Raw genomic sequence first — 24,006 nt, 5'->3', positions numbered from 1 at the left:
ACGGCCTGAGTTCCTACCTTGCTGTCGTACTCGTCCAGGGCGTCCTTATCGTTGGGCAGGTGGACGACACACTGGATCAGCTGCAGCACCAAGGCGGTCACCATCTGAATGAAGAGAGGCTCTCCGTCCTTGTCCGAGCTGTTCAGTCTGGAGAGAGAAGCACACACACACACACGATGGTTTAAAAGTATGCAGGAATGTACTGTGGAGAAAAAGAGCAAGGGAGAGAAAGAGAGAGATTTGTCTTAAAGGTGGCATACTTTTTAAAGGTACCATACTTTTCTTCTAAGAAAACGGGTTATTTTAACTCCCAACTCCCTACCGGAAATTCCTCAGGGATCGTTTGCTTGTAGGCAGCCGGGCCAAAGAGGTGAAGATCTCTTCCAGGATCAGCTGCCGATGCTTCTCGTAGCGCGAGAACACCTGCAGACAACGAGCAGGGGATGAATACCAGATCCAGGCGAAGGGAGATGAAGGTCCCCTTGGGAGGGGGGCCGGCCTTTAAGATTCACAAGAGTCAATGAGGAGACCGCTACTTACCGCCGTGACTAGCTTGATGGCGCACAGTTGCAGCTCGCTCACGTTCTCCACAAAGAATGGAGTGATCCCCATGGAAGAAACCTGAAAGAGTGAGTGCATATGGCACGTGAACATTATTAATTACGCATTAGACCTATGTAATGAGGCGGGTGAGTGTTCGGATTCTCACCTGGAGGATAGTGGTGTCTGTAAGGAGCTGGATCTCGAGCAGCTCCGATAGGTTTGTCACAATGTCACAGACCTTGTTGTACAGCATGATGATCACTCGCTGCTTGTGTGTGGAGCATTTAGCCCGTTTGGCCCTCGAGCTCAACAACCCTCCTGTAATAGGACAACAATTTGATGACATTCAATGATTACTTTAGTTTGTCCCCCGAATTAATCTCAAACTGGAAAGAAATGGCTTTATAGTTCTGGGTGCCAAGTCGTATGAGTCAATCTTAATTTAACACATGTTCCTCCGAAACATTCAAACCAGTTTTGCATGCATCCAATCCAGTACTCTTAAAAGGACAGAGAGGAGGTGCGTCTTACCTCCATGGGGGTCAACCCTATAGACGGGGTCGTACTGAGGATAGAGAGTGTTCTGCAGGTGGAACTTGGTGTACTGGAGCACGCGCTCGATGACGTCCTCGATGTACACCGCCTTGGGCATGTGCACGGAGGTCATGATGTGCAGGGCGGTGAGGCAGGCGTCTGCCGACTTGGTGACTCTCTCCATGATGAGGTCTCGCCACAGCCTCTCCTCGTCCTCGCCGTCGTGGTCCTGCAATGCACCCCTCGCATAATTACCGTCTCACAGCCTTTGGCAGAGGTCTGTCCCAGAGAGCAACGGTAACCATTTTTCGAGTCAAATGCACGGGGGACAGCGCCCCCCCTGGTCACACATGGTTTATTGTCAGTTTACTATGAGAACATGGTTTATTTCGACCGCCTACCGTGAGGAATGGTTAAACCGTTAGTTTACATAATCTATTACCCTATAACATTCTAGCAATTCAAAACGCATTTGTATTGATTCCTTGTAAAAACATTCACATAGATTTTGCCTTTATAAAAAAATGCATACATATATGTTTAATTTTTTTTTTAAATTAACATCTAATAAAATAGTTTTCAAAATTTGGAACAGGAGATGAAGCTTACATGGTTCATCAGTGTGGTGAGCCTGGAGCCATCCTGAATGTTTTTCTCTAGGATGTTAAGCAGCTTCACCAGTTTATCAGAAGGGATCTGGGTAAACAACAGACAGACAACGCATTTAGTCTCACGGTTGGCAGTTATGGTGTATATTTACCGGCCTTTAGAACAAAGCTCTGGCTTGCCTCGCCCAAAATGAAGGAAAAAAATAAACTGGTTTATGAGTATTGATTTTGTGGATATTGAGTGGAGGAGTACCCTGCTGGAGATGCCCATAGCCTTGATCTTTGCTGACTCACTGCCCAACTCGTTCAGCTGGTGTTTACCCAGCAACATCTCCTGCGGAATCTCATCATCATCTGCCCAAATGACATAGAAAAAAGCACACCTTTTTAGATTTATCCCAAAGGATGTAGATCCTTTAATTACAGTAAATAAAAGAAAATCTTAAGAGGAGAGACTGCGGTTCAAAAAGACCCAAAGCACGTAGCCATCTTTACCTATATTCGTGAAGTCTGCGTCCTCCAAGTTCTCCATGATGTTGTCGATGCTATTCAGGAATCTCTTGAACGTCGACGAGTCCATCAGCTCCTCGTGGGTCAGCTTCGGCTCGTATGCTTTCCTCTTCTTCTGTTTCTCCTTCATCTTCATCTTTCGCGCAACTGAAGATCACAGATTAACACAGTGAATCATTTTCATCCAATTCAAGTCACGTCAACTATTTGTTATAAGCCAGAGCATAAGATGCAAAGCTCAACAAAGAAGTGGTCAAGTTAAAAAAGAAGCGGGTTTAAATATTCTCCATGTTAACTGCACATCCAGTGTACCTATCTCCAATGCGACCTTCATCTAATCATTAACTTTCAAGGTCCAGATTGGTCCTCGTAAAATTAAGTCCGTTAACGACCAAACGGTAGAGACTAAACCGGCGCTGGACGCAGGACAGGACGCAGACCCCACCTTCACTGATGCTGGGCGGTGGGGACTCGTCCTCCTCAGAGTCCCGGTACCGGCTGCCCGAGCCCCGCCGGCCACTGCCCTCGCGGTGGCCCCCGCTGCTCCGCCGGTGCTCCCCTGACCCCCGCCGCTCCCGCTCTTCCTGCTCACACGGCTTGTCCACGCGTTCCACTTTGTCCCGTTTCTGGCGCTTCCTCGCGGCTGTGAGGGACCACGGAGTGCATTGTTAAAACCCACTGTGTGATTGATGGTTTGTTTAACTGGTGCGCGGGCGTGCCGGTCGTCCACGGAGCCCCGGGTGCTTACATTCTCCGTTGGCGTCTGCGTTGTCGTCGTCCGAGTCCACCTCGGCGTACTTTGGCCGCTCGTTGACGGTGCTTCGCTTCCTCTTGTTCACCTTCACGCGCTCGCACAGTGGCATGGTGGACTCGATCTCGGCCAGCAGCTCTGGAGGCAGCTCCTTCAGCACCGCGGGGTCCATGCTGCCACCTGACACAGCGGAGCAACAGGGCTTCATGAGTCTCCATGCTCACGGTCAAGCCATTCAGAAGCAATAGGTACTTTATCAAGTCCGCTTAAGGATTTGAGAGTCACAGCCGAAAGTACAGGCCAATAAGAGAAGGAAAGAAAAGATAAGATATATATCTTTTTACATATTATTAGTAAAAATAAAAAAGTAGTAAAATTAATCAGTAAAATAAAGTAAATGAAATAAAAGTAAAAGACTAAATGGAAGGTTGAGACGGCAAGTAAAGAAATTAACGGCGTCACACTCACTTTTCCCAGACTTGCTTGAAGAGTGCCTGTTCTTTCCAGACTTGCTGTGTCGGATGATCCTCTGGACCTGGTCGATGGAGAGCTTCTTCAGCACCACTACAGGCTTTGGCCTCTTTGCAAAGTCCTCCACCAGGCCCAGTCTCTCCAGCTTCACCTTGGGCTGCGTCCAGCCGTGCGGTTCTACCGCAGGCGTCGACACGTTGCCGTCTTTGTCGCGTTTCACCTGAAAGGGGGTGGTGTAAGATCAAAAAACATGGTTGGAGATATAACTTAGGGGCTCGTATGGCTCGTAAGGTTTGTAGTATTATTCAGGCAGGGCAAATTAAAAAGGCAAATTTCCAAAAAACTGAACCGATGAGCAAATCAATTCTAAAGCAGTATGTGATTAACTGTCTCAAATCCAACCAAAATAATGGGGTTAGCGTCCAACGAATTGTGGTTATAGTGAGGACTAATTATCTAAAAATATTCAACCCAAATACCATGAAACCCAGTACCAAAAATGCAAAACAATTAACAATAATTATAATTTAAAGATGATGCTCTTCATGAGTCCGCCAAAATACATTTACCAAATGAAGAAAGTAAACCGTTTCTTAAATAATATCCCAGGGATAACCAAAAGGCTTAGAGATGATGATGACATAAAAATGAAAACGGAAGAGAGCGAACAGTGGTGTGATCGTGTTTGTAAAATTGCAGGCAGTTTAATGGTCGATATTCGGTTTTGGATTTGGCTCAGATCACCTTAGGGATCTGGAAGTTCTTCAGCGAGCCACTCTGCCCTCCCAGCAGGTGAACAGGGAAGGAGTCTGGAATCTTGGAACTAGAGGAAGAAGATTTGGACCCTTCTTGTCGGCCGCTGCTCCGACCAGGCTCTCCGGCGGAACTGGACCTGAACCCGGATCTATCTCCGCGGTCGCTTCGTTCGGGGCGATCGCTACGGTCGGGGCGTTCACCGCGGTCACCGCGATCCGCACGGTCCGCACGGTCAGCACGGTGCCGTGCCTCAGGTGACCGCCTGTCGCGGGCCTCTCCACCGGCCTCGGGTCGATGCCTTCTGTCCCGCTCCGACTCTCGGTCCCTGTCGCGCTCTCTGTCCCGGCCATGTTCCCCGCGGTTCGATGACTTTGTCGACTCGCTGCGTCGCTCCGAGTTGGGCTTTCCGTCGTGGCGGTGCTTCGACGACTCCCTGCCCTCTTTCCTGCCTTCGTGCTTGTCCACCCGGTTCTTGATCACCTCGGGTCTCCCATCCGGCTTCAACCGCAAGACCGTGTCGGAGCCTTCCGCCGCGGCCGGGCCGCTAGCTGGCTCCTCGGGCCAACGTTGGGCCTCGAGGGCCGGAATAGGTGCAGCGAGACACGGGTCTAGTTGGCCGTCTGCTCTGCCTGCCTGCTGGAGGTCGATGCTCACCATAAGGGGAGGGCGGCTTGCTCCGTTCCCAGCAGCAGTAGCTTCTTGTGGGGTCAGTTTGCCAGCGTTGCCGCCTCCTGCCGAGCCACTGCCTGGGGCTCCTGTGGGGCCCCCAGGCCCCCCTGCACCAGGCACCAGGGGGAAAGAGTCCTGCTTTCTCTTCTTCAACGGCTTGTCTGGAGAGAGAGAGAGAGAACAAAGAGTGAATTCAAAGCTGAGGAAAGCCCCTACATTTTGACACTGGCATCTGAAGAAATTACTAACAAAATAATGGGTGATTTCCAGAATGAACGACGAGACGCCGAGTGCATTGAATTTGGATCAGGAAACATCGGTGTTATGTTTTACTCACCTTTGTCTTGCACCTCCTTTGAACATTTCTCGCTGGCAGCCTCCCTCTCTATCCTCTCGATCTCAGCCAAAGCATCCAATTCTGCCTCGTCATAAGGGGAAGAAGGCGGCTGAAGGCCGCTGGAGCCTCCCGTCTGCTGTTGGCGTGCCCCTAGGTTTTGTTGAAGCACAGGCACCTGCTGGAAGCCCAGCTCAGTATCCATGTTTTCAGAATTCTGGTCCATGCCTGGCATAGCCTCACCTTAATGAAAAAAATGCAATTTTGTTTATTGTGGCATAAAGCAGTATTCATTCTGTTCTGACCACTAGAGGGCCAAAGGACAACTAGGAAGAACAACAAATTTTTTCAAGCAGGAAATTGTGGCACACTGACATCTTTGGGTCACTAGTGATTTCATAAGAGGATTTGTGGAAGTTACTTTTTCATTAGTCAAGCAACCTGAAAATAAATTAATGAAAGAAAAGTCAAGCAAGCAAGAGCAAGATTCCTTGGATTTGTTTCTCTACAGGAAGAGTGAGCTAAAGTTTTCCAACAGCTGGTTGGCAGTTAGATTTTGGCTAAACTTTTGACTTTGCCTATACACTGGTGCAAAATGACCAGTTCCATCACATCATACAAAGCACTTTTAGAACTTGTGAATCTACAAGACTGAAATTAGTCAGGAAAGGATACTACAAACTATGAACAATTTTGATAATAGTGGAACCCCAGGAAAAGCCGGAAATAATCACAGGTGGAATCAAATCATTAAACGGATGCCAGAAAATATACATCATAGCGATCACTTACTTGGGGGGTCCGACTCGTTGGACTTGACCCTGGACAGTTTGAGCGTGAGCTTAGTGGAGTCCTTGTTCGGAGAACTGACTATGTCATACATATCCTTCTCCTCTTTGACAGCAGGGCCCTTTTTCCTCTGTTGCGCCTGTTGCTTCTGGTCTGGCCCGCCCTCCCTCGGAGAAACTGCGTAAGGAGGGGGTGACTGCAAGATCAGGGGAGGCCGGGAACCCGCTGAGAAGCAGTGAAGAGGACAGACCAAGAGAGGAAGGTTTGTTTCACAAATGTGAAAGGGAAATTTAGAATGGCGATATGACATGCAGTTAAATCAGATGACAGAAATCAGCATGTAAAAAGTAGCGATAACCTTGACCAAAAAGTGAGGAGTTGTGTGTGTGTGCGCCCTAGCTTAAGTTTTCTTACGTTTCGGTGTCCCTTCACTTCCCGCTGGAGAGCAGCCAGATTGGGGAGACCTCAGCGGGAAGGCGTTTCTCATGGATGCGTCCCCCTCCTGGACACAAACCAACAAGATCACACAAGAGGTAAGCAAATGGATTGCATAGTTCCATCGCCAAGCACTGCTGATTTTAGTACGTTCTTTACGATAAACAAATTATGAATTAAAACACATTGCAATTTTTCCATTTCCAAATGTTGTACTTGATATTTAATGATTTAATTAAGCATTTATTTACCTCATTCCCGAGTCGGTGCACAATGTTCAGGTAGTCGTCAGTGCCATGCCGGTCGGGGTGGTGGTTGGTAGCGTTTGTCATCTGACCAGATACTTTTCCCTCATGCAGGTTCCTTATGCCCCCAGAAACCATGGGGCTAGCCACAGATACTGTCACAGAAAATAATTAAACGTTGGTTAAAAAAGAATGCCGGTGCCAGACAGCACAGAGTTGTTCTATCTGTCAGGAGTTAATGAGCTTAAAGACTGAGATTAAAGCCTTCAAGCCCTTAACCAAATATATATTGAAAAACTTATATTGTACATTTTCTTTTTGATGTAATATATACATGACATTTAAATCAGAAATCCTATATTTAGACCATCCTGATATGGCATAACAGTGTATATTGGCCTCACCTTGCTGTATCTGTTGGTGCTGGCTGTAGCTTGGGGGCTGTTGAGGGTGAGGGTACTGCTGCATGTAGCCAGGTGCAGGGCTCTGAGGAGTGTAGGGGCTGGGCACGGGGCTGTTCTGACCCATGTACCTGCTACTGGAACCAGTCTGGGGCGACACGAAGCGGCTGCAAACCAAGGGAAGCAATAAGTTAATTGAACAGTTTTTGGTGAGTTAACATGAAGAAAGAATTGGATTATGCAGAAGAAGTAATTAAATATGTGATTCAAAACCATGTTATTTAATCTTGACTCACCTTGATGGGTTGGGAGAAATGGCAGCCTGCTGAAAGTTTCCCGACTGTGCTGGACTATGCATGGAATTCTGGGGGAGTTTGTACTGCGGTACCATTTGCTGCTGCTGCATGACGTCTGCTTGGGGAAAGAAAAACAACGCAAATTTTCAACCTGTTGCATTAAGAGAAAGGGGGGGGGGGTGGGGGGGGAGAGCATGCGTGAGTGTGTGTATCCCTCCATACTTTTCTCCCTGAAGATGCCGGGGTTCCTGGCCAGCATGGTCTGCAGCAGCAGCGGGGCATCTCCTTCCGGCTCATCGCTGCCCAGGTTGTCCTTTAGCTCTCTGAGAATAAGAAAAAGGCAATTTTAGAACAGCAGCCTATTAGGGCCTGGTGGAAGACTGGTGATGCACAATGAGCATGACCAGAGGACATGCAGGTAGTTTGGCAGGAAGGTGGCAGACGGGTAGCCCATGCAATAATTTCATTTGGGTACTATTTCACTATTGAATGGGTGTATTACAGGTCGGCGACAGCCACATTTACCATATATTTTTATTCAGTGTACTTGATGTAAGGATACTGTCAGGATATAGTGAGAATTTTGACAATATGACCAATGTTATTTACAAATAAATTGCCTACCCTAGCTTTTAAATATCAAAAGCCTTTATGAAAAATGCTAAGTTTAGTTTTACATTTGTATTAAAAATATTTTGAAAATAAAAATAATAAAATGTGCATCAGTAACATAAAATAACATTACAACATCCTTTAGCAGCATCGTCTGCAGCTTAATGTACTTCACTAGTGAATCAGCCACTAGTAGGCCACCCTGGACCCACAACAATCCGGATCGGCTTGGAGAGGTTCCCAGAAAGTGAGCCGCCTACAACCCATGTTTTATAGCTCTACGCAACCAAATACAACACAAACAAAAACATCTACAAAGAAACACTCACGCCATAAAACAGGATTTTGACTTGGGCTGGGATAAACATTTGTGTGCACCATAATCCTACGATTTAGTTTTTCAAAAACAAAATCGACAATTCCTGCTTTCATACATCCTCTTTCTTTTCTTAACTAGCATGCCGTTTAAAGTGATAGATCCGGTAATACCGATGGGATAAAGGTAACACTGACATTGAGGTGGATTAAGCGCTAAACCTGATAATGCATCATGATTGAACTCACATGTGTTCTGTGGAAACCTGGTTAAGGCCATGGGCTAGCTGGGACACTAGGTTCTCATCGCGACATGCTAGCAGACAGGTGACGTCCTCTGCAATCCTCCCATTGTAGAGCAGGCTCTTAGTGGTGGTAGCTGGGAGTGGCGAGGGCAGGGGCAGCTGGTTCAACACTGGACATGAAGAGAAAGGGGGCAGATGATCAAAGTGGATTCAGGTGGACGTCGGCAAAGTTTGACATGTACAACTCTGTATACAAAGTGAAAAGATGATACTTGGGAGGGGGGGGATTGAACTTACAGTCTGTGAGGCTAGCGATCCCAGCGAGAGTGGTGATGGGAACATGAGGCATATCCCCATTCATGCTGAAGGTGGGGGTGGGGAGTGTGCCGATACACAGGTAGTTCAGGGGGGTCAATGGGCGACACACCCGTCCTCACATCTCCTAACACCTGGCAAAAGAGGAAAGCATGGGTCAGCATGGGGCTGAGCAGAGTACGGCAGGCGACCGAAGCACCAGGGGGGAAGGAATCCCCGTGAAGGTGACAGTGAGGAGACACGGGAACAGATGGAACCAATATACAAACACTATCCTGTTGTTTATGTATATGGTTGTAAAATCAGACATCAATCCACATTCTGATACATACAAGTTATTTGATTTGTGTCCATTTTTACGTTTTTTCTTCTTCCTTGGCAGCCATCATTGCCATTGTTTTGCACTAGTATTGATAAACAGACAATACATTGTTATTAGCCTGAATGAATATTAGCTAAACTTCTATTTTCTAGAATATGGAAATCCAATTTGATTGATAAACTACTGCCAAGTTGAGATGAACAAGTTATGGCATTAAAATTAACAATGCAAATATTCCATATTCATTTAATCTCTATTTCAAGACGTAGACAGTTTTTCTGTCCCCCGTTAAATGCCCACTATGTAGGTAGGTATAATAGAAATGTTTGACTTTTGCCTTGTCCTAAGCTGATCTCGAAAGAGATCTGGGCTACTGGATGAGGTAAAATGATATGTAAACTAAAGGAAAAATAATGAAGAGCACCAGCCCCTTCCTCTCTCCCTCTCCACTGAGTATCCCAGACCATCTCCGTTTAAAAACAGACACCGCTCGTGGGAAAAGGGCACAGCCCTGGAGATTTATAAACAGTGCTCCTTTAACATAGAGGACCAGAATAGTCATAACTACAGATTCTTCTAATGGAAAACGGTTAGTACCTTTTCATTTTTATACGGAACATGTGTTCTTCATGTCTGCAATTAGATGGCCTAGTAGTTAGTGGCCCCCTACTTTACCGCCTATATCAAGCGGTGGCAAATCATCCTTACATTTAATAAATGTCTCCCTAAATAGGCTACTGCTGTCAAATTAGCATTGAAATGAGCTAATATCCTATTACATTCGCAATGTCATTATAGTATTGCCACTTCTTCTTACAAGCCCATGACCCCTCGTCAGAAATGATTAGGAAGAGGTTACAGAAAGCTTGCACAAAAGTGAGATGCTGTATCGGTCTTATCTCATGAGAGGGATCTCAATTTCTACCAATATAATAGGAGCAGTAGTGACTTCATTTTGCACAAAAGGATGACATTTGAGAGATCCTATAAGAAAACAAACAACTGTTTACGTATTATGCGCTCCAGTGAACCTGTACCAAATGTAAATGGCTAACTGAACATTAGCTTCTGAACCAAAAATGTATACCTTTTTGAAGAACTGTGTTCAGTCTCCTTTGGACCCACTGACATTTCAGAGAAAAGTCCTTTCCTTATTTCTGTTGGAAGAAAAATAAGGACATTTGTATATCCCCTTACAACACGGTGAAACTCTTTCTGAAGCACCATCTCTGAACTCCTCATTCCAAAACAACATTGTATAATGGACACTGTCACACATGCACATATATAGATGTATAGAAACACAATTGTATAGATGTATCCCATCTATTTAATAGATTGGTCCATAAGTATTGCCAATGCATCAAACAGTTGCGGCCAATAGCCTACACCAATTCAGTAACCGTTTACTACATGTATGCAAAGGAAGTCCATGGATGAGTAATGTAAACAAAAATGTAAACACCAGTCGTACTCTGTCTCCGTTCCCTCTCTTCTATGCAGGGACTTGGCTGACAGCTGTGAGACTGACAGGCAGGAGGCAGCACAAAAGAACAGATGCACCGTGATGGTGGCGGCCGTAATGGGGGGGCTGCATCCTCCAGTGGCTAACAGTTACCGTATTCAGTTAGCATTGGGGCCAACGTCCCCGCAGGAAGAAACCAAACGGGACGTGTTGTTGTTGCTGTAAGATGCAATACCGTTGACTAGTTGTATTGCTACCGGCAAGGCGTTACACTGATTGCAGTAGCATTGCATATCAAAACCTGGCCGTGTTCAGCCAGCAGCAGGTCAAAACACCCCAACACCATACACAACTAACGCAAGTTAACAGCAATCCAGAATGGCACCCCCTACCATCCGAGAGTCAATTCCAAATAGCGATAGCGAACATATCTGCTGTTAGATGGACCATTCACAAACAGCAACACAGCAATCGAAAATTCGAATCCTTATTTTTCAACTTAACCCATCAACTACAACGGAGCAAACTGCCTGACTAGCTCCCCAGCTAATACGGGAGCTAATGTTTTCAGCTAAACTCACTAACGAAGCTAACAGACTAACGTTTTTCCAACAACAATAGTCGAGGTTTAATTGCTAACTAGACACGCTAACTAGACTGCAATTGATCTTAGTTAATAACAATATTCCACCAATGCAGACTACCTGCAAGTAAAATGGAGAATTTGCACAATAAACCAGGGTGATTTACACTAGCTCAGCGTACGTGAAATCGATTAAAAAAAAGGCTAACAGCTACGGTGTCTGCCGATGAGATGGGGGTAACGACCATAGATTGTAATTCAGTAGCAACGGCCCAATCACCGGGCTCGACACATGACATCCAGTGGCAACGGCCCAATCCCCGGGCTCGACACATGACATCCAGTGGCAACGGCCCAATCCCCGGGCTCGACAGATGACATCCAGTTGAGGCCGTGCCGTGGAAGCTAACGAAGTAGCCAACGGAAGCTAACGAAGTAGCCGAGCAGCTAGCTAGGTGTGTTTTTGCTCTGTTACATCTCAGGAAACGAATACGACGCCAAAGCAAGTATGCATCGAAACATTTGTTTAGGATTGATAAAAAAAAAAACGAAATTTGGAAGTTTACTCCATCAAAGTGGGTAGCCGTATATGTTTACCTTCGGATGTTGCGTTGAAAGGGAGGGGAATAATGTTTTAGCTTGGTTTGTGTCCGTGTCCGTGTCTCTAGCTCCCCCTTTCTTCTCTCTCGCAGCTCCTCTCGACTGGCTCGCCAGCTAGCTGCTCAGCTAGCCCGCTAGCTATCAACAATAATCCGGGTCGGACCGATTCGTTCTTCATTCGTCAACCAGCGGGGAATGTTTAAACTTTAATGTATGGGAAAACATTCGTTCTTCGGTCTTTAAGTCGGTCTGTGCCGACATCAATACAGAATGGAGCTAATTTCGACAATAAATGAGAAATTTGACGATTGTTGCGATGATCGAGAGTCTCTCCTCTCGTAGAACAAAATGCCGACCGGAAGTTCTGTCGTCGGACTGACCAAAGATCTCAGGAGTGACTCCCTCCATCGGCGCCAAACGAAATGCCATGTGATGTGTCGCGTAACAACCGCTAGAGGGTAGCGTTGAACAAGTTTCTGCAAATATTTCCCCATAAGAGGTTGCTTTTGACGGACTTGATGATGATCATGGCGTGTGGTGCTTTTGGTCAATAAATTCAAAGACAACAAACCAAGTAGTTGGAACCCATGAACAAACAGCATTTACGTTTGAATAGCATTTTATGTGTTATTAAGTGGAGATCTTTGATATGCATGTTCTTTTATTTTAAGATAAACTACTTTTATTTACTGAGAAACTAGGCCTGCTGCCACGGATTTCATTCACCGTTAGTGGTTTTCAAAATTGTCAAAACATTTGGGTTTGTTAAGGAGTCAATGCCCCTAAAGATTTATTGTATCTGTTTCTGCCAGTTCATTATTCTATGATTCACAGTTCTATATGTATCTTTAAACAAGGGTGGAAGGTGCAAGGAAGTACATACATGTTAGACTCGGTTTTGTTTGATATGATTATTTATTTTCTCCTTTTAAATATACTACTCACACAATTTGTTTCAAGCTACATGAAACATAATTTAAAATAGTATATGGGGCCTCAAATATGTAAACAAATTGATACTTAAAGGATGCAGTTATTTCCAAATGTCATTGGGTTTTGAATGTAGACAATCAATCAACACTACAATTATTAATCATTCATTTTTTATTTAAAAAAAAATCTCTGCGGGGGGGGGGGGGGGGGGGGGGGAGGTTTTACAAAGATAAAGTTGGATAAAAAATGATGACAGCCATTGTAAACATTAGAATTTCAGGGTGTTTAGACAAAATGGTCCATTTCAATCCAGTAATGCAAGGCAATCTCATTGTGGTTTTCAAGTTCTAAAGCAGGAGGATCCTCTTCAAGTACCCTGTACATGTCACTTCTAAAGTTAATATACTCTACATCCATATCTACATTTCTCTATACAACTTCTATTAAGTCCTCTGTACTCATCATTTTGAAATAGAAAAAAAAGCTCAATAAATGGAATAAGATAATATAAAAGTATGTTATTATAGAGCAAAAAAAAACGTAATGTATATAGAACAAGCAACTACAATTGAAAATATTAAACTCTAAAATGTACTATTGTTTACCATTAATTTAAAATCGCCCAAGAATAATAAGCATGCAAAATATACACAGAACTGAAATACATCAAATGTGTGGAATGAAGGGAAAGAAAGTTATCTAATTATAAAATAAGTTACTTTCTCCTCCTTGGGGTTTTTGAATTATTTGGTTTAAGAATACTAACAATACTTATTCTCACTTTTGATTATTCAGTTTTTAGGCAATTATTTGATGCAAACATATATTGTCTAAACATATTTGGACCCAATGTGGAAAATAGACAGATCCTAATTCTAATTTCCATAAAACATTTTCGGGACAGCAATCCATGTAGCCTTCTCCATATAAAAAAAACAACAACTCAAATGTCTATGGAAAACTTTGGATAAAAACTCTTTTATTCCAATGGAAAGCTATTAAACATTTGGTTGGAAGTTGGTCTCATGAAACTTTCCTTTCGTTGCCATTTATAACAAACTGTATTCTCTGAAGGCAAAAAAAAAAAAGTATAGCAAGACAAAGTGGCAGTGTATTTTGTGCGCTGTTCTCTTTAAATCTAGCCAGCAATGCTAGCTTCTAAACTATATGATCAGAGGTTGTATTTATCCACAAAATACAAGGTTCCTCAGCAAGTCAACCATCGCCACTCTTCAGCAGACCAAAACCGAGTTATTGCCTACAGTAGAAGTAACAGTAATGCAATGAACCAGATCTTATTCAGTTATAGTTTTGAAATGTTCAACTGGCAGAGCTGCATGCATGAAAAAAAACATATATGTCTACATTAATATATTTGATTCTGTTCAGGTGTTTTTTGTCTCCAAAGTAAGAAAAGCAGTGGTTCAGGGCAACATAATGGTTCTCATGTATAAAATGTGTCAAATGGGCGAGAAAAGTTATGGTCTTTGTCTACATCTTGGTCTCGCTGTCCGCTGGCCTGGCGGTGTCATACTCGTTCTCCTGGCAGATGAGCTGGTACGGTTTCTTGGCTGCCTCCTCTGCCGAGACGTTGCCCCTCTCGGGATCCTTTCTCTGGAGCTCGTGGCGAGACAGGTGCTCAACGATACCTGCGCCGATGGAGTCTCCCAGGACGTTGGTGGTGGTACGCAGCCGATCACTGTTGGAGAAGAGGAGGGATGGGCAGAGATTTGCAGGGAGGAGAGAAGAGGAGAGGAGGGGTGACGGGAAGAGAGGGGAGTAGGAATGGGCAGGGTGAGGAGGAGAGAAAACGAAAGATGAGAAGAGAGATATGTGGGGATGGTCAGGGAGGAGTAGAGACGAGTGAGAAGAGAGGAGAGAAGACAGTAAAGAGGAGAGGAGGGGAGATGGAAAGAGATGGGAGTAGGGAAGGACAGAGTGAAGAGGTGAGAAGAGAGGTGATAGAAGAAATGGATGGAGAGGGAGGCAGAGAAAAGTTGAGAGAATAAGAAGAGAGGATATGAGAAGATTTAGGGAGCGATGAGGAGAGATAATAGAGAAGATAAAGGAAGAGCAGGAGGAGAGCAGAGGATAAATAGTAATATTTGAGTAGTTCCAGCATTATGGTGAAAAAAAAGGTTATATTTGATAGTTCTGATTCAGACAATCAGGGTGAAAAATTCCCGCAGCCAGTTCAACACATGGCAGGCTGTAGACCTCTTAGAAGAATTGCATGCAGACACAATCAGAACCAGATGGATAGTGGGACATGGAATGTGGGGGGAGTGTCTCTATATTGAGTCCAATGAAAATCCCTCTAAGGGAACTTGGCCCCTCATTTTGAATCAACCTCAACCCGCTGTAGCTTGGCGGGACAATGATTTTATTCTCTTTCTTGAGAAGAAAAACAACCATTTCGCAACATTTACGATTTATTATGTTTTTAAGCAATAGTGATGTGATGAACCAATCAATACTTACAGGAACCAGTCAGCAGCAATGATGAGTGAAATATCGTCAGTTGGAAGGCCTACTGAGGTCAGCACTATCACCATCGTGACCAGTCCAGCCTGTGGGATTCCTGCTGCTCCAATGCTGGCTGCTGTGGCTGTGATACTGGGCAGGTTAAAGACCTAATATTAGCATTCTACATTATTGTACATTCGTCTATATGCATAACTACAGTTTATTAATTTATAAATGCACTTCATAATCTGTATTAATGAATTCATAAATCTCAGATACTTTTCTCCCTTAGTGTATAATACATTACTTACGTTTTGCTTTGATTGTTTAGATGTTGCCAATATTTTGTTGTTTTGGTTAGGTAATATGAACTATTATGAACTAAGTATTAAACCAAGAAAAACAAAATTATTATATTATGAATTACTATATATGTTTTATCTCAATTATTTGTTTAGTATTAAAAAAATGATGGTCTTAGAATCTGAAACAGGAGAGGAGGGGAGAGAACTGCTTGTAACCAGCATCAGAGAAGGCAGTATTCAATCAGTACAGACTGCTTCTGTCTTATATCGTGTGTAATACCTGATGGTGAGGATCTGTCCTAAGCTCAGGTCATAGTTGTTGACCTGGGCAATGAAGATGGCGGCAATGGCTTCGTAGAGGGCGGTTCCATCCATGTTGATGGTCGCCCCAACCGGCAACACAAAGCGTGTCACGCGCTTATCCACTTTGTTGTTCTCCTCCAGGCACTTAAAGGTGACGGGCAGCGTGGCAGAGCTAAGAGGGTTGTAGGAGAGAACATAATACAAGGGGTATGGACAAAAGACAGAACAAAGTTAGGACATTCATAACATTATCATTTGCATAATATTTTCATGACTATGACTACCTATCATCATGAAAATAATTGGAGGCAGTCATTAATTGGGGTAGGCATTTATTTGAGAATCATTTCTTGTCATATTTGTTGAAATTCTCTTCATCAGTTCAACAGTAATCAATAAATCAAAAGTTCGGAAAAGGAAAACAACATGTGGCTATCGCAGGCCTGTATTCAGCCTGTCCAATCATTTATGAATCTAAATGATTGAATGGCTATCTGTCTGTCCATTTACCCACCCGGCTACCGCTTTATGCCAAGGCACTCATTGCACATGACCAGATTCTCCCACAAGATTAGGCAGATTAGGCTGAAGCTAGCAAACTAGTCCTGTGTTCCAGGGGAGTCGCTTTGGAGGGAGGCCTGAATCTAGCTAGTTTATCCAAAGTTTCCATCTCTAACTTTAATCTTATTGTGATTCTTATGAGTGAAACTTAAGTAGAAACTAGAAACTGAGTGAGACATTTCAATGCACCTTAAACTCCCAACATGGAACACACCTGGAAGATGTCCCGAGGGCAGTGATGAGTGCTTGCAGCAGGCCTCCGATGAAGACGAACGGGTTCTTCCTGGTGACGGCAAAGTACAGTAGCGGCAGGACGACCAAGGCGTGCACAAGCAGGCCAGCAGTCACTGTGACCACGTACATGCCTAGCTGACCGCCCATCGATAAGATGTCGTCCATCTCCACGATCTTACCAGCGATCAGGAAGAGGATACCTATGGGAGCATACCTGGTTGAGGAGGGGAGCAAGGGACATGTTGGTGACTTCAAGCAGTCAATCAATCATTCAATCAATCAGTTATCCATCCATTTAACCATTCGTCCATGCATCTTTCCGTCCTTTTCTACGCTTGTCAATGCATCCCTTACTTCCATCCATACATTCATTCATAGATCCATCAATCCACACATCCATCTAATAGCCAAACACATCCATCCATACATTCATTCTTCCATTCTTCCAGATGTGAATGTACCATTCATCCAAAGACACGTCAATCCATCCACACAACCACCCATTAACACATTCATCCATCTATCCTTCTGTCCATCTATCGATTCACACATCCATCCATCCATCCACAAGTGGAAATATTATCGCTCAAACATTGATGGGATGCTTCTCAGGGATCGCACATATCATCTGGCTATTTCTACATCCTTGGGCAATCCAAACATTGCATACCCTTCCCCACTTCCTGCTTCTCGTCCTACTGCCTCCAGGGTCTACTCACCACATAATAATGGCCACCAGCCTCATGATGGCTTCATTCAGGCAGTCAAAGAAGTCTCTTAGAGGCCGCCCTTGTTCCCCCATGCTCCCGATGATCAGACCGAAGCAGATGGAGAAGACCACCATGCCCAGGGCGTTTACCCCGTTCACCGAACCCGATACCGGAACCATCTCCTCCTGAGTCAACTCCTGGCTCCCGTTGAGGCCGAAGATGGTTTCGTTCACCGTCATCCTCACCACGACCACTTTGTTAGCGTACTGCGTCTTGAACTGGAATCAGGTGGACAACATACAAAAACAAAGACATATAAGGACAGGGTTTCCCAACCAAGGGGTTGGGATCCCAGCTATGTACTTTGGGTCGCGGTGGATTACTCACTTGAAATATTTGATCATCGATTATTTTTTAATAGATTAATGTATAGATATTCATTTTTGTTGTTGTTGTGATTTTGCTTTTATTGCACTTTTTTATCGTCATACTCAGTACCTTATCTATATGAGTGTATGTCAGCTGGTCTGAGACTACTTTTTAACTGCATTCCATTTGGTATCAAATAAGTATCAATGACGCATGTTTCAAACTGAATTATGTAAACTATAATTAATATGTGGTGGTTTTATTGTGAGATTCAATCTATGACTCTATGATTTACAAGCATTTCTCAGTGGTAAATAGTTTTAGTTTCGGCAGTATCCTTAACATTAACGGGAGTACTTATAAATAACACAAAGTTCCTCTAAACCATGTGACTCACACATAACAGATGTGGACCAGTTAGATATTTGTACATTCTGGCCAGAGGGGCTTAGTTAATCTGAAGGAGCAGTCGTTATTGTACGAATTTCGATCATAATCCATTAATTATGTAATTTGTGGTTGTTCTAATGAGCCATAATTAGTGCAAGAATATTTGGAGTCAAATAATTCTGATATGGTTTTCTATGCAACTCCTTATTCTTATAATATATGAAAAATCTCAGTCACAATGAAAATCAAATCATAACACAAAAACCATCCCAGTCCTAATGATAACACTATTCAATGTAGTCATCATAATGTAGAAGGAGAGGGAGGATAAGAGCAGGGTGAGATGCCTTGATAAGGTCAGAGACTTTAAAACCTTGGAGGAGTTACCTGTTTGGTGCACGCCTCAATAAGATTAGGAGGAAACATGTTTCTGGAACAGAAAGTTAGGTTTTCTTATAATCAGAAAAACGATACACACCCAATCTCACCCAAAGTCATCAGAATTATTTTGCAGATGAATTTATGAATCCATGTGTAATCGCTTTCCAGTAAGTGCACGTTTCTTTGTTGTGTCAATGCTTGGGTGTGTCTCTGGATTGCGTGAGGGCAGTGGGCTGAGTGTGTCGGGGGAGTATGGGTGAGTGGATGAGAGCATTTATGTGAGGGTGCGGACATGTTGGGGTTTACTTGGATGTTTTTGCATGTGTGCACATGTTTGTGTGTGTGTGTGTGTGTGTGTGTGTGTGTGTGTGTGTGTGTGTGTGTGTGTGTGTGTGTGTGTGCGTGCGTGCGTGCGTGTGTGTGTGTGTATGCGTGCCTGCGTGTGTGTGTGTGTGTGTGTGTGTGTGTTTGTGTGTGTGTGTATATATATATATCTGTGTGTGTGATAATACATATGTGTATATGTGTTTTGTGAACCTGTATATGTTTGTGTGTATTTGTATTTATATTTGTGTGTATTTGTGTGTGTGTGTGTGTGTGTGTGTGTGTGTGTGTGTGTTTGTGTGTGTGTGTGTGTGTGTGTGTGTGTGTGTGTGTGTGTGTGTGTGTGTTTGTATATCTGTGTATACGTTATTGTGTATAAGTATATGTTTATGTGTATCAGTGTTTGTGTGTGTGCGTGTGTGTGTATAGTGTGTATATGTGGTTGTGTATAGCATACGTTTTTGTACCGGTATATGTTTGTGTGGATCAGTGTCTATGTGTATCAGTGTTTACGTGTGCGTGCGTGTGTGTGTGTGTGTGTGTGTGTGTGTGTGTGTGTGTGTTTGTGTGTGTGTGTGTGTGTGTGTGTGTGTGTGTGTGTGTGTGTGTGTGTGTGTGTGTGTCTAACCATGCCTATACCTGATAAGGTCGAGGAATGCGTCGGCGGTGCTGATCCGTTCCATCTTGGGTGCGCTGCCGAACTCATCCTTGGATCCCTTCCCCGGGTGCACGACGAGCACCATGATGATGCCAATGATCACGGCGATGACGGTGGTCGTGGTGTAGTACACCACCGCCCGGAGGCCCATCTTCCCCGACGCACGGCTGTCCAGGGCAGCCATGCCTGCAAACGGCCGGCATCATGGAAAAATCATCCTGTTATTATTTTAGTGTAATCATACGACTAATAATACTAGTACTCATTCTACTCATACACTCAGTAGGAAAATGATTATTATTCATGGCTTGAACTCCTGGACTCGGTTCTTCACTCTGCTTTAAGTTTAATCACAGGAGATGCCAATGACACACACCAGTGTGTCTCATATTTGGAAAGGCTGGGTGGTCCTCTCTTCAAGGAAGACGCACGTTGGCACATTTCTTTTATAAAGCCCTGTCTGGGAAGCTTCATGCTTAAAATTTCAGATGGGCTTCTTCAGAAACGTGCCACTGACATGCTCATGCTTCATGTTCCTCAAGTCATGTCTGAGCTTGGAAGGACAGCTTTTAGCTTCAGTGCCCCTGACTCCTCGAAAAACTTACTGCAACAAATTAAAATCAATACCTTCATATCCTCCACCCAATTTAGAAATATTATCTTAAATCTGCCAAACTCTACCTTTAACTGTTTTAATTAAGCTATAGCACTTATTTCATTGTAATTCAAGCAAATTCATTCTACATATCTCTCTCTGCAAATGTTCAAATTGTTTTTTAGTTTTTCTCTTTATCAGTTGTTGTATATTTGGTGTATTTGCAATGTATATTGTGTAGATATTTATTTTTGCTTTGCATTTGTTGACTAGACATCATTGCAAATGAGGGTCACCCCTCAATTGATTTTTCAAGTATAAATAAAGGTTAAATTAAAATACAGCTAATGTTACTTTGAGGTGTTGGTGGTATTATCCATTTTAATTAGTATTTTTGCTTTGCTCAATATTTGTTCAATGTCACTCAACTACACTGGCACATTTTAAGATTTTTATAGCATTTCACCACACAAACACAAATACTAATTCTTGAAAGTTGAATTCCCATTTTCTTTGCAATGAGTCTAGTGCTATATGAATACAAAACAGTGAACTCTTACCCCTTCCCCTTACCCCTCCCCCTTGTTTTGAAGGGGTAAGGGGAAGACGTAAGACCCCTTGTCCAGACAAGACCCCTTGTCTGGCTTTGTAGAATAACCTTATCCATTAAGTCATTGGTTATGTGTTTTAATATTACATGACAAAAAAACACATGACAATTATTTCTAGATCACTGTTCCATCTATGACTTAAATTCACAACTCAAAGACTTTTGTTTTCTCATCTCCCTCAAAATGTTCTGCCCCAATGACCAGAAAACTTAAGCCTGAGAAAAGTGTAGTGAAACTGATAATACACAAGCTGACAATGTGACCCTTCGCTCTGTGAGAATAGAAGGAGGGCTGCTTTTGAGGTAGAAACACTATCCAGGTCTTTCCTGCTGGGAAAAAAAAAAACAATACTCTGGGGAGAACCAAAGCTCCCAGGTCATGTGAAGTAAGGACTGGTAAATGTCATTGGCAAATTGACTCTGTCTTCTATGTTGATGTTCTTAGTTGGTCTGTTTGCTTAGCTGTCGTGAATGTCACTCTGCCATCGTAGTTACAAAACATTTCGTAACTACTCGCCCTATTTCTCACCTCTGCCAGTGGGAAATAGGGCATGTTTTTGTTGTGAAAACCGATCCAGAGGCAGAACGTAAACCACTCAATGAACCATTCTTTGATAAGGAAACGTCATAGTGTCACGCAGCAGTAAATCTACGCAAAATGGGACCATCTTCTTTTGATTTGGCCAAAACTGTATTGGATACTATAACATGGGATCATGAATACATATTTCAATATTATGCCAGCCAAATTAAGCTCCACTTGCATTCCTCAGCTTGTTACTGCATTTAACAGCTACTTTCTGCTGGCTTCGTTAGATGCCTGCTAAAAAAACACTTGTTAAAACTACAGTGTGAGTATAGTATTTATAGCATACATAGACCACGTATGCTGGTAAAACATCTAACCAATGGTCTGCATTCATCCCTCATTAAATGTCTTGAAGGAATAAATGAAAACTTATCGTATCATATTTTAACACTACTTTAAAGACTCTAAGTTATGTTGTTTTCCGTGCGATCTTTACTTTCTTTCCCAGTTAGGAACACTAACGTCATGTTGCACCAGGGTTGGCCCCCACTTCTTCCTCCACTGAATTGGTGAAGCTGTTGCCAGTGAAGGGATCAGGGGATTTGAAAAGGGGGATTTGTAAAGGAACGTCAGTCGCCCTCAATAGAAGTGAAGGTTGTATTTTTAAGTGCCTGGCTATATTATTGCTTCTATGTTCATTTACAACCGTACAGACACCCAACACCGGCTTTTGCGCAAGGATCTATGCATTCTTTTAGCAGTATTGTAAGTCTGTGTGCGTGTATAGTGTGTGGGATTGTGTGGGTCAGTGTGTGTGGCTTTATGCATTCATTTGTGTTATTGCCTGTTGATCCCCATTTGAAGCCGTTCATCCATGACCAATAGCTGGACCGCACTCTCTCTCTCTCTCTCTCTCTCACTCTCTCTCTCTCCCTCCCTCTCCCTCTCTCCCTCTCCCTCTCCCTCTCACTCTCACTCTCACTCTCCCTCTCCCTCACTTTCTCTGTCCCCCCCCCCCCCCCCCTCTCTCTCTCTCTCCCATCACATCCTCCCCTTTCTCTTTCACTTCCCTTCCTTTAAAATGAAAGCACTACAACCCCTCTCTCCCACTGCTCCAGTGTTTGTCAGCCATACAGACCCTCTTCCCTCCTCTTCCTGCCCCCGGACCCTCTCTAACCCTTTCCTGGTACCTCTTGCACTTTCTCACCCCTCTCATCTCCTTGTTAGTCTCCAGCACTGATCTTGATTGCCTCAATCCTCTTTCATTCATCGAGCAACTCCCCCCCCCCCCCCCCCCCCCCCCCCCCCCCCCCCCCCCCTACACACATGCACCTACACACATTATATCCTCCAATCCTCCTTCTGGGCCTAGCCTGGGCCTGGGAAAACCTGTGGACCTCTCAGTTGGCCTCGCTAGAACACAATGACTCCTCAGCTGGTTTTCAAGGTTACAGCAGATGCAGCCTCAACAATTCCATTCTTACGAAAGGAGAAAGGACTCAGAAATGGCAGGGAAGAGGATGTCTCTATTTTAATTATAGATCACTAGGGAAGTTCATAAATAAAATTCATGATTATTTTTCTCTTATGTTCCTTCCCAGTCCTTCTTCCTCTGTACTCGTTCTTGGGCCTACGAACCTTCTATCGAAACGCTAGACCTGATTCCTGCCCGTTTACCCCCGTCTTATTTCCAATGGATTACCCTTGTACCGAACCTCTACGCCTTGGTCTTCTACCTGCCGGATTGTTTGCCTGATCTGCAATAAATTTCCTGTGTGCCGACCTATTCGCTGGTAATTTTTTTTCTCCCCCTCCCTCCCTTTCTCCCTCATATTTGCCCACTTTTATCATGCAGATTAATTTGCGCAGGTCTGTGCTCCACTGAGGACAACTTCTAGAACTGGTATATCTATATGTAAGGTGACTTATTGGTTTCTTCTCCCTAGTTGTCCTACTTGAACAACATAATTGGTGTAGATTGCCAAGGATCGTTGTGGTGGTTCCAATCAGGAACTGGAACGAGGTTGTCAAGTAGGAACTTCCTTTCTCCAAAAAAGCCTTTTGCACCACATTCAACTCGATCTCAAGGGCCAGACTTCTCAGAGGCTATGTCACAAAAACAGCCTTTATTCGCATATATTTTTTGGAGCAGATCAGAGAGATCTAAGTCCAAATCTCAGAGGAGTCATTTCAGGGACCCAGGAGAACGTGTGTAAGAATTTTTGTGTGTAAGCTCTACAGCAATCTCGAGAGGACAAAAAGGGGCCTGAGCTCTAACTTTAAAAAGAATAGGCCTTCAACAACATCAGTTTCAATATCCAAATTTCCAGTGGGATGGATATAGAAACTTGTTCCTTAATGCGTGTAAACAACGCTGGCATGTGGAGATGTTTTTCATATTTGGGGTGAAAAGGGGCCCTCGCCATGGCCATTATGAGATTTAAAAAAACATAAGGTGCATTTATCAGATATGTGTGGTGGATTCTTAGGTTGAAGGTCAGGAAAGGATTTCTGCTCAAATCTTGGAAAGAGGCCGCGGGGTGAGAGATGGGGCCTTTGCTGAGGCTTTGCAAGAAATCTCCTGTAGGATTAGAGCCCCAACTTGTATATGTGTGTATCTTATTGAGGCCCTCTTTCATATAGAAGAGACCCCCGGGTCTGTAGCTCACTACCATTCTGTAGCTCACTAGCTTATTACATCACGTCATAAAGGGCTAGAGCCTCCACATTTAGAATTTGAGCTGACTTTAATGCGTCGATTCATATGGAAAATCTCTTTCTCACTCCCAAGTCATTAATTGCCCCCACACATGTTTGTTCATAGTCCTATTTCCGGTTT

At 43.8% G+C, this 24,006-nt stretch overlaps 2 protein-coding genes and 1 long non-coding RNA gene across 6 annotated transcripts in view; 1 reads left to right on the top strand and 2 right to left on the bottom strand.

Moving 5' to 3' along the window:
* The window catches only part of nipbla (NIPBL cohesin loading factor a), a 27,212-nt gene extending 15,088 nt beyond the window's left edge, over window positions 1-12,124 (bottom strand). Inside the window, exons 1-23 of one of the 4 annotated variants that reach the window (XM_030359546.1) lie at window positions 11,797-12,124; window positions 10,239-10,308; window positions 8,812-8,963; window positions 8,519-8,684; window positions 7,565-7,665; window positions 7,343-7,460; window positions 7,050-7,213; window positions 6,652-6,800; window positions 6,380-6,467; window positions 5,969-6,190; window positions 5,180-5,419; window positions 4,162-5,003; window positions 3,415-3,637; window positions 2,944-3,126; window positions 2,641-2,838; window positions 2,181-2,342; window positions 1,939-2,039; window positions 1,687-1,773; window positions 1,075-1,306; window positions 710-861; window positions 541-621; window positions 323-423; window positions 18-147 (exon numbers count right to left, since the gene is read on the bottom strand). In XM_030359546.1, the coding sequence (XP_030215406.1) occupies window positions 18-147; window positions 323-423; window positions 541-621; window positions 710-861; window positions 1,075-1,306; window positions 1,687-1,773; window positions 1,939-2,039; window positions 2,181-2,342; window positions 2,641-2,838; window positions 2,944-3,126; window positions 3,415-3,637; window positions 4,162-5,003; window positions 5,180-5,419; window positions 5,969-6,190; window positions 6,380-6,467; window positions 6,652-6,800; window positions 7,050-7,213; window positions 7,343-7,460; window positions 7,565-7,665; window positions 8,519-8,684; window positions 8,812-8,875 (3,804 nt within the window). In that variant the 5' untranslated portion in view covers window positions 8,876-8,963; window positions 10,239-10,308; window positions 11,797-12,124. Of the gene's footprint in view, window positions 1-17; window positions 148-322; window positions 424-540; window positions 622-709; window positions 862-1,074; window positions 1,307-1,686; window positions 1,774-1,938; window positions 2,040-2,180; window positions 2,343-2,640; window positions 2,839-2,943; window positions 3,127-3,414; window positions 3,638-4,161; window positions 5,004-5,179; window positions 5,420-5,968; window positions 6,191-6,379; window positions 6,468-6,651; window positions 6,801-7,049; window positions 7,214-7,342; window positions 7,461-7,564; window positions 7,666-8,518; window positions 8,685-8,811; window positions 8,964-10,238; window positions 10,309-10,625; window positions 10,645-11,796 lie in introns of those variants that run through there. The other 3 variants (XM_030359548.1, XM_030359547.1, XM_030359545.1) reach the window with 3 other exon arrangements.
* Window positions 11,340-13,820, top strand: LOC115545992 (uncharacterized). The gene is made up of 2 exons (XR_003977168.1): window positions 11,340-11,705; window positions 11,892-13,820. It is a non-coding gene; the product is annotated as an uncharacterized LOC115545992 (long non-coding RNA).
* Window positions 12,906-24,006, bottom strand: part of slc1a3a (solute carrier family 1 member 3a) — a 17,577-nt gene continuing 6,476 nt past the window's right edge. The window contains exons 4-10 of the mRNA XM_030359551.1: window positions 19,415-19,619; window positions 18,458-18,500; window positions 17,321-17,589; window positions 16,582-16,815; window positions 15,784-15,978; window positions 15,214-15,348; window positions 12,906-14,431 (exon numbers count right to left, since the gene is read on the bottom strand). Of these exons, the coding sequence (XP_030215411.1) occupies window positions 14,224-14,431; window positions 15,214-15,348; window positions 15,784-15,978; window positions 16,582-16,815; window positions 17,321-17,589; window positions 18,458-18,500; window positions 19,415-19,619 (1,289 nt within the window). The 3' untranslated portion in view covers window positions 12,906-14,223. The remainder of the gene's footprint in view (window positions 14,432-15,213; window positions 15,349-15,783; window positions 15,979-16,581; window positions 16,816-17,320; window positions 17,590-18,457; window positions 18,501-19,414; window positions 19,620-24,006) is intronic.

This window comes from Gadus morhua, chromosome 6 (genome assembly GCF_902167405.1).
Source record: "Gadus morhua chromosome 6, gadMor3.0, whole genome shotgun sequence".
Taxonomy (NCBI): Eukaryota; Metazoa; Chordata; class Actinopteri; order Gadiformes; family Gadidae; genus Gadus; species Gadus morhua.
The sequence above is the reverse complement of the archived record's forward strand: the minus strand, read 5'-3'. Positions and strand labels throughout refer to the sequence as shown.